Below are 10,214 nucleotides of genomic sequence, written 5' to 3'. Positions count from 1 at the left end.
CCCCCTTCTCTCTCACAGAGTCTGTCACCTGCTTTGGGCAGAATTTCTGGCAGTTTCACAGCTGAGGTCCAGATCTGAGCGAGTGTACTGCCAGGCCTCAGTGACTGAGCTGCCAGCCCAATAATCCATTCAGCCCACAATGTCCATATAGATCTCTGGAAACCAGTCCCTTTGGCCCACAACACCCATACTAGCGCAACAGAATGACCCCCCGCCCCCCACTGGCCAGCGTTATTGGAATTGGTGGAGAGGTGGACTATTGTGTTGGGTGACCAGCCCTCCTGTATGATGCTGGGACCCAACGGGTCTCACTTAGTCTAGTATTTACTAAGGATTAAGGAATGCTTATTGGTGTAACAGTTAAAAGTGACAGTTAACACATCGTTTTCGTCTCAGTCAGAGGAAAAGTGATAAACAACTCGAATAGTTCTGCAGTACACTACTCATGAAACCCAACACAATACTTGTAATGAATATGGAATAGATGAGCATTTATCATTGACAAAGGATGAGATTTTCAGAGTCTAATTCTTTTTATAGTCTGAGCCAGCTGACCATACATGCGGCCGCAACTCCGGATGAAAACTGATTGCAAAATTAATGTTTCACAAAACACGGGGGGATGTCCCCCACCACTGAAAACATGGGGGGCATGCCCCCTGCCCCCTGCCCCCTGCCTTCCCCCTCCCTGGATTTCTGCCCATGCTTGCAACCTATTCCATTTTGTGTGACCACTAACCCTTACTGGACAGAACCAGGTCACTAGAACTAGCAGGCAGCAGCACCACTGAGAATGACAGACTTCATGGAGTCATATAGCAAAGGGTAGCCAATAGACAATAGGTGCAGGAGGCCATTCTGCCCTTTGAGGCAGCACCGCCCTTCAATGTGATCATGGCTGATCATCCACAATCCGTACCCCGTTTCTGCCTTCGCCCCATATCCCCTGACTCCACTATCTTTAAGAGCCCTATCTAGTTCTCTCTTGAAAATATACCGAGAACCGGCCTCCACCCCTCTGATGCAGCAAATTCAACAAACTCACTCCTCATCTCCGTTCCAAATGGCTTACCTCTTATGATTAAATTGTGGCCCCCGGTTCTGGACTCCCCAGACAACGGGAACATGTTTCCAGCCTCTAGCGTGACCAAACCCTTAATAGAAACATGGAAAATAGGTGCAGCAGTAGGCCATTCGGCCCTTCAAGCCTGCACCGCCATTCAATATGATCATGGCTGATCATCCAACTCAGAATCCTGTACCTGCCTTCTCTTTCCTACCCCCTGATACATTTAGCCACAAGGGCCACATCTAACTCCCTCTTAAATATATCCAATGAACTGGCCTCAACTACCCTCTGTGGCAGAGAATTCCAGAGATTCACCACTCTTTGTGTGAAAAACGTTTTTCTCATCTCGGTCCTAAAAGATTTCCCCCTTATCCTTAAACTGTGACTTCTTGTTCTGGACTTCACCAACATTGGGAACATTCTTCCTGCATCTAGCCTGTCCAACACCTTAAGAATTTTGTAAGTTTCTATAAGATTCCCCCTCAATCTTCTAAATTCTGGCGAGTACAAGCCAAATCTATCCAGTCTTTCTTCATATAAAAGTCCTGACATCCCAGGAATCAGTCTGGTGAACCTTCTCTGTACTCCCTCTATGGCAAGAATGTCTTTCCTCAGATTAGGAGACCAAAAATGTATGCAATATTCCGGGTGTGGTCTCACAAAACCCTGTACAACTGCAGTACAACCTCCCTGCTCCTATACTCAAATCCTTTTGCTATGAATGCTAACATACCATTCGCTTTCTTCACTGCCTGCTGCACCTGCATGCCTAGTTTTAATTACTGGTGTACCATGACACCCAGGTCTCGTTGCATCTCCCCTTTTCCTAATCGGCCACCATTCAGATAAAAGTCTACTTTCCTGTTTTGGCCACCAAAGTAGATAACCTCACATTTATCCACATTATGATGCATCTGCCCACTCACCCAGCCTATCCAAGTCACCTTGCAGCCTCCTAGCATCCTCCTCACAGCTAACACTGCCCCCAGCTTCGTGTCATCCACAAACTTGGAGATGTTGCATTCAATTCCCTCGTCCAAATCATTAATATATATTGTAAATAGCTGGGGTCCCAGCACTGAGCCTTGCATACCCCACTAGTCACTGCCTGCCATTGTGAAAATGACCCATTTACTCCTACTCTTTGCTTCCTGTCTGCCAGCCAGTTCTCTATCAATACTGAACCCCCAATACCGTGTGCTTTAAGTTTGTATACTAATCTCTTATGTGGGACCTTGTCAAAAGCCTTCTGAAAGTCCAGATATAACACATCCACTGGTTCTCCCTTATCCACTCAACTAGTTACATCCTCGAAAAATTCTATAACGTTCGTCAGACATGATTTACCTTTCATAAATCCATGCTGACATTGTCTAATGATTTCACCACTTTCCAAATGTGCTGCTATCCAATCTTTAATAACTGACTCTAGCAGTTTCCCCACTACCGATGTTAGACTAACTGGTCTGTAATTCCCCATTTTCTCTCTCCCTCCCTTTTTAAAAAGTGGGGTTACATTAGCTACTCGCCAATCCTCAGGAAGTCATCCAGAATCTAAAGAGTTTTGAAAAATTATCACTAATGCATCCACTATTTCTGGGGCTACTTCCTTAAGTACTCTGGGATGTAGCTTATCTGGCCCTGGGGATTTATCGGCCTATAATCCATTCAATTTACCTAACACCACTTCCCGGCCAACCTGGATTTGATTTGACCCCCAGTCCCCTGCTATTTCCGGCAGATTATTTATGTCTTCCTTAGTGAAGACAGAACCAATTTGTCCTTGTTCCCCATGATCAATTCACCTGTTTCTGACTTAAAGTGACCTACATTTGTTTTAACTAATCTATTTCTCTTCACATATCTATAAAAAAAATTGCAGTCAGTTTTTATGTCCCTGACAGCTTTCTTTCATAATCTATTTTCACTTTACTAATTAAGTCCTTTGTCCTCCTCTGCTGGACTCTGAATTTCTCCCAGTCTTCTGGTAGGCTGCTTTTTCTGGCTAATTTATACGCTTCATCTTTTGTTTTGATACTATCACTGATTTCCCTTGTTATCCACGATGCACTACCTTCCCTGATTTTTTTTTTGCCAAACTGGGATGAACAATTGTTGTAGTTCATCCATGCAGTCTTTAAATGCCTTCCATTGCATATCCACCATCACCCCTTTAAGAATCAATTGCCAGTCTATCTTGGCCAATTCACGTCTCATACCCTCAAAGTTACCTTTCTTTAAGTTCAGAATCCTTGTTTCTGAATTAATTATGTCACTCTCCATCCTAATGAAGAACTCAACCATATTATGGTCACTCTTGCCCAAGGGGCCACGCTCAAGAAGGCTCATCAACGTCTCTTCTTCCTGAGGAGACTGAAGAAGGTCCATCTGTCTCCATAGATCCTGGTGAACTTCTACCGCTGCACCATCGAGAGCATCCTTACCAACTGCATCACAGTATGGTATGGCAACTGCTCTGTTTCCGACCGGAAGGCATTGCAGAGAGTGGTGAAAATTGCCCAACGCATCACCGGTTCCACGCTCCCCTCCATTGAGTCTGTCCAAAGCAAGCGCTGTCTGCGGAGGGCGCTCAGCATCGCCAAGGACTGCTCACCCCAACCATGGACTGTTTACCCTCCTACCATCCGGGAGGCGCTACAGGTCTCTCCGTTGCCGAACCAGCAGGTCGAGGAACAGCTTCTTTCCGGCGGCTGTCACTCTACTAAACAACGTACCTCAGTGACTGCCAATCACCAACCCCCCCCCCACCCCCGGACACTTATTATTTTTTTTATTCAAATCGTTTGCTATGTTGCTCTTCAAGGGAGATGCTAAATGCATTTCGTTGTCTCTGTACTGTACACTGACAATGACAATTAAAATTGAATCTGAATCTGAATCTGACAAGACAGTTAACAAACTAACCCTTCCTCATTACTCAATACCCAGTCTAGAATAGCCTGCTCTCTCGTTGGTTCCTCTACATGTTGGTTTAGAAAACTATCCCGCATACATTCCAAGAAATCCTCTTCCTCAGCACCCCTGCCAATTTGATTCACCCAATCTATATGTAGATTGAAGTCACCCATTATAACTGTTTTACCTTTGTTGCACGCATTTCTAATTTCCTCTTTGATGCCATCCCCAACTTCACTACTACTGTTAAGTGGCCTGTACACAACTCCCACTAGCGTTTTCTGCCCCTTAGTGTTTCGCAGCTCTACCCATATCGATTCCACATCCTCCAAGTTAATGTTCTTCCTTTCTATTGCGTTAATCTCCTCTCTAACCAGCAACGCTACCCCACCTCCTTTTCCTTTCTGTCTATCCCTACTGAATATTGAATATCCCTGGATATTCTGCTCCCAGCCTTGGTCACTCTGTAGCCATGTGTCTGTGATCCAAACTATATCATAATCATTAATAGCTATCTGCACATTCTACTCATTCGCCTTATTACGAATGCTCCTTGCATTGAGACACAAAGCCTTCATGCTTGCTTTTACAACACTCTTACCCCTTATACAATTATGTTGAAAAGTGGCCCCTTTTTGATTTTTGCCCTTTTAGTCTTATATGTTTCAATAAGATGCCCTCTCATCCTTCTAAATCCTAGAGTATACAAGCCCAGTCGCTCCATTCTCTCAACATATAATCCTGGGAATTTACCTACGCTGCACACCCTCAATGGCAAGAATCAATGCTGCACTCCCTCAGTAGCTGTTAGATACTGACCAAGATGCCCCAACTGCGCAATTTCCACCTGTCTGCATTTGGCCCAGATAATTCTAAAACTTTTCTCGCCACAAACTTGTTCAAATATATTTTAGATGTTGTTATGGTACCTGACTCAACTACCTCCTCCGGCAGATGTTGTTATGGTACCTGACTCAACTGCCTCCTCCGGCAGCTCGTTCCATATACCCACTACAAAAGTTGCCCTTCATGTTTGTGTTACATCTTTTCCATCTCACCTTAAACCAATGCCCTCACATTCTCGATCGCCCTACTAAGGGTAAAAGACTGAGCATCCACCCTATCATTACGCTTCATAATATTATACACCTGCAATAGACCATTCTTCAGATTACTGAGTTCCAGGGAGTAAAGTCCTTGACTGCTTGGGTCCTCTACTACTGAGCTGTATAGAGTTGCCCATTTATTACACGCATCACATGGATCAAACGTACTCCGAATAATTACATCGATAGTACACAGCCTCACCTGAACTCCAGAAATGCTCTCTTTCTGTTTCTGTTCCATTTTCTGGATCTCTGATGTTTTTTCTGTGAGTGATTTGAAAGAGGATTTCGCCTGATCCTGGGGTTGGGTTCAGATCAGAGAATAAAAATGTCAGACAATAAAGAAAAGATTAGACAATTATGTGATCAAAATTAATTTGTTTTTACCTTGTAGATTTCAACAGCTTCTATCGGCTCGAAGCTGTGAGTCGTGTGTTCCAGCGCAGACGCGCAAATCAAACAGATCATTTTCTTGTCGGTTTTACAAAACAGCTGCAGTTCTTTCTGATGTTTCTCGCACTGAAGTTTACTTTTCTTCGCTGTGAGATTCGGGCTCAGTGCTCGAGCTTTCTCAGACAGTCTAACCATGGCCCGATTCACCGTGAGGGAGCGGCCTGTAAACTCCTCTCTACATTCCGGGCAGTGGTTTCTCCCCTCCCTGTCCCAACTCTGTGTGATACAGGAGCGGCAGAAGTTGTGCCCACACTCCAGTATAACCGGATCGGTGAAGATATTCTGGCAGATGGAACAAACTACCTCCTCGGTCCAGCTCTCGACCGGGTCTTTCGCAGCCATTCCGGCACTTCCTGGTTCAAAGTGTTTTCCACTGCGCACGCAGGCGTCTCGGGGAATGAATGATATTTGGCTGCAGGTGTTCGACAAAGATCCGCCAAAAGATCTTTGGTGTTCAGTGTTCAGTGTCCTGGCCACTCCCAACTAATCTCACACGAGGGAGGGGTCAGTTAGACATTCAACCGGCCTGAATATAGACAAAAGCGGAGAGAGTGCCCTGGGATTATCTAAAACAGGACAGAAAGGGACAGGGACCAGCGCTAAGGAGGTGTAACTGAGGCGGCATCTGTTGCATCTGTTGGGCAGTAGAACCCGCCGCCCGCATCTCCGTTCACAGCCCGGGATCAGGATGGAATTAACATATTTTAATCCACATCAGGACACTCGTCCCTTCCGCTCCAGTCTTCAGGTGCATCTATAATTGTTCGGCACGGACTTGTAGGGCCGAGATGGCCTGTTTCCGTGCTGTAATTGTTATGTGGTTATATTTGGAGAAACCGGGCATCATTTCATATTAGGGATGGTCAGCTTGGAGTAATATGTGTGGTTTTGTTCACTCTGCTGTATGAAGAATGTGGATAAATTGGAAAGGGTGTAGACAATATTTATGATGATGTTGCCTGGGCCCGAGGGCCTCACTAGAGGTACAGGTTGGGCAGACTGGGACCTTATACCCCGGAACGCAGTAGGATGAGGGGTGATCTTATAGAGATGTGTAAGATCATGACGGGAATAAAGCCGGCTTTAACTCAAGGGCCACAATCCAATAGGAACTGGTGAACTCGAGGCATCAACTGGAGGTTGGGGTGCGGTGGCGAGGCAGCGATTTTGTTATCGAACGAGGAATCCAGTAGCACAATCCAGGGACACAATTTTAAGTATTTCCCCAACTTTAAATACAGTTAATCATCTCAAATGCTTGAAACTAATAAACGGTCTGAAAAACGATGACCGCAACACTCTTATTGTGTTTAAGATCCAACTCGCTCAAAGTGGTTGAAGATCAAATGCCCTGGGAAATGGCCGAGCGATCTACTCAGAGGGCAACTAGTGATGTGCAATAAATGCTGGTCTTGCAGCGACATCTACATCCTGAGAAATTGATCAGCTACTTACATTATTTTCTTAATAAGAAGGTTACGTTTTGTTTATTAAGAACAGTATTGTATTAACTCATGGTTGATAAAAAAAAAATAATAGCACAATGTATTACTCAAGTTAGACAACCGGGTAGCTCTTGCGGTCTCCCCTGTTCGTTTCTCTCGCCATGCCGAATTGTGTCTCAGTCACCGCCACTGCTCCCACGTCGATGCCGGCCTCCAGCATCGGAATCTGTTCATTCTCTCTGCCCCAGACGTTTCTCTACCTTCGATTTTTCCCGCATCTGCAGTTCCCTTTTAAACATTTAGACATCTTGGCATCAGTTGGAAGTGGCACTGCTGCGAACTGAACTGAACGAGGTTGCGTGCATGAAATTGGTACTAACCTTCTTAACGTGCTACATATGTTTAAACCATGTACTACTCTTTTGAAGTTATACAAGCATGCGATTTGTTTAATGTAACAATTCGCACGACCAATAAAACGCACAAGAACCTAATAGAAACGTTTTGTTTATTCCAATTTCGTGCCTTGGTGCTTTCAGTGTTTAAATGAAATAAATCCCAAACTGTATGGACTTTAGAGCTTGGTTTTAAAATCTGCTAGAGTGAAAAGCTTTTGTTGCGTGTACTCCATTCAGCGGAAAGACAATGCATGATTACAATCGAGCCATTATCATAATCAGGGCCGCCTGCTCCATGATGTTAGGCCGCAGAGCGACCGGAGAGATGATCCGGAAAATAATCACATCTCCGGCAAGGTAAGAGTTGAAAAAAGGGGTTTCCCGACCCTCCCCCCCCCCCCCCCCCCCCCCCCCCCCCTGGAATTTAGAAGGATGAGATGGGATCTTGTAGAAAAATATAATTTTTTTGCGGTTTGGACAGGCTGGATGCAGGAAAAATGGTCCAGATGTTAGGGGAATCCAGAACCAGGGGTCACAGTTTAAAATTAAGGGGTAGGTCATATACCTCTCTCATTAACTATCGCCCAATCTCAAACCTCCCTTTTCTTTCAAAAACCCTGGAACGTATCGTCGCCTCACAGCTGCATTCCCACCTTCTCGCGTATAACCTATTCGAACCCCTTCAATCTGGATTTTGCCCCCATCCATAGCACAGAAACTGCTCTCCTCAAAGTCCTCAACGACCTCCTCACCTCTGCTGACACTGGTTCCCTCAATATCCTCATCCTCCTCGACCTGAGTGGAGCCTTCGATACAGTGAACCATAACATCCTGCTTACCAGACTTAAATACCTTGGCATTGAAGGTTCTGCACTCAGCTGGCTCCGTTCCTACCTTTCCAACAGATCCCACTTCATCTCTCTCCATAACCACACCTCTGCTACAGCCACTGTCACTCAAGGCGTTCCCCAAGGCTCCGTACTCGGCCCCCTCCTCTTCATCATCTACATCCTCCCCCTTGGTCATATACTCCGTCACCTCAAACTGGACTTCCATTGCTATGCTGATGACCCCCCTGATCTATCTCAGCACCAAGTCCCCCCCACCACCCCCCTCTCTCCCATATCAACTCCTGCCTGTCAGCCATCAAATCTTGGATGCAACTCAACTTCCTTAAATTAAACAGTAACAAAACAGAATTTCTCCTCATTGGCTCCAAATCAACACTCACCAAAATTAACAACCCCACTCTCACTATTGACGGCACCACTGTCTCCCCATCTCCTCAGGCCTGCAACCTTGGCGTGATCTTTGACTCAACCCTTTCCCTTGAGCCTCACATCCGCCATGTTGTCAAAACATCATTTTTTCACCTCCGCAACATTGCCAAAATCAGACCCTCTCTCACACCCCCCACTGCTGAAAGACTCATCCATGCCTTCATCTCCTCCCGACTGGCCTACTGTAACTCTCTTTTTGGCATTAATTCCAGCAACATCAACCGACTCCAACTGGTCCAGAATGCAGCAGCTCGACTCATTACCCACACCAAATCCTGGCACCACATCACCCCAGTCCTCAAAGAACTTCACTGGCTTCCCATTTCCCACTGGATCATCTACAAAATCCTGGTCCTCACCTACAAAGCCCTCAACCACTTGGCCCCCCCTGATCTCACTGACCTTCTCTCCCCCTACCAACCCTCACGGTCCCTCAGATCCACATCAGCCAGTCTCCTCTCCATTCTGAAATCCAACCTCTGCACTTTTGGAGACAGAGCCTTCTCCAGGGCAGCTCCCAGGCATCGTCAAATTTGCTGACGACACTACTGTAGTTGGACTTATTTCAAAGGGAGATGAGGCAGCCTACAGAGAGGAAGTCCTGAAGTTGACAACCTGGTGCTCAGAAAACAATCTGGCTCTGAACACCAGGAAAACAAAAGAGCTCATTGTCGACTTCAGGAGGCACAGCACCGACTTATTCCCCCTACACATCAACGGCGAGTGTGTGGAGAGGGTCAACACCTTCTGGTTTCTCAGCATCCATATCGCTGCTGATATCTCCTGGACAGACAACACAACAGCGGTCATCAAGAAGGCTCAGCAGCGGCTGCACTTCCTGAGGGTCCTCAGGAAGCACAACCTGGACTCTAACCTGCTGCTGACCTTCTACCGCTCGTCCATCGAGAGCCTGCTGACATACTGCATTACAGCATGGTATGGCAGCTGCACCATGGCAGACAGGGAGAGGCTTCAGAGGGTAACTAGGACAGCACAGAAGATCATTGGTTGCCCTCTCCCCTCCCTGATGGATATCTACACCTCCCGCTGCCTTAGCAGGGCAAAGAATATCATCAAAGACAGCTCCCATCCTGCGTTTGGACTGTTCGACCTGCTGCCCTCTGGAAGGCGCTATAGGTGCATCAAATCCAGGACAAATACTCAGGAATAGTTGTTTTCCGAAAATTATAACTACTCTTAATTCAAATTCACACATGCACTGACTTCACAGCCCAACACCCGGACTTCCATCTGTATATATGTATATAGCACTGCAGAATTATGCACCTACCCCCCACCCCCCCTTCTCCCTTTTGTTTTTGTTTTCTGTTTTTTGTACTAAATTATATGTATGCACTGAGTACGAGCAGCTTTTAATTTCATTGTACATGTATAGCGACAATAAATGGCATATCTATCTATCTGGAACTCCCTCCCACAATTGATCCGAACTTCTGAGTCCCTCACCATTTTCCAGTCCCGCGTCAAGACCCATCTCTTCACCTCTGCATACCCTTAGTCCCATGTCCCCCTCCCCTTTGCATCTC

The 10,214-nt window shown here is 46.0% G+C and overlaps 1 protein-coding gene across 1 annotated transcript; it reads right to left on the bottom strand.

The window, feature by feature from the left end:
• Window positions 1–3,849: 3,849 nt before the first annotated feature.
• On the bottom strand, window positions 3,850–7,620 carry LOC129694485 (E3 ubiquitin-protein ligase TRIM41-like). The gene is made up of 2 exons (XM_055631204.1): window positions 5,479–7,620; window positions 3,850–5,389 (listed from the first exon to the last, which is right to left on the bottom strand). Exons 1-2 carry the CDS (start codon window positions 5,884–5,886, stop codon window positions 5,045–5,047), a joined length of 753 nt encoding a protein of 250 aa, XP_055487179.1. The 5' UTR covers window positions 5,887–7,620; the 3' UTR covers window positions 3,850–5,044.
• Between the last annotated feature and the right edge of the window lie 2,594 nt (window positions 7,621–10,214).

This window comes from Leucoraja erinacea, unplaced genomic scaffold, assembly GCF_028641065.1.
Source record: "Leucoraja erinacea ecotype New England unplaced genomic scaffold, Leri_hhj_1 Leri_687S, whole genome shotgun sequence".
In the NCBI taxonomy this organism is placed as follows: Eukaryota; Metazoa; Chordata; class Chondrichthyes; order Rajiformes; family Rajidae; genus Leucoraja; species Leucoraja erinaceus.
This window is presented reverse-complemented; position numbering and strand designations above follow the sequence as displayed.

Excerpts from the sequence above, each read along its gene's own strand:
- LOC129694485 (XM_055631204.1), bottom strand. The coding sequence starts at position 5,886 with ATGGCTGCGAAAGACCCGGTCGAGAGCTGGACCGAGGAGGTAGTTTGT. Across the intron at positions 5,390-5,478 it reads AAGCTGTTGAAATCTACAAG|GATCAGGCGAAATCCTCTTT; the intron begins GTAAAAACAAAT and ends ACCCAACCCCAG.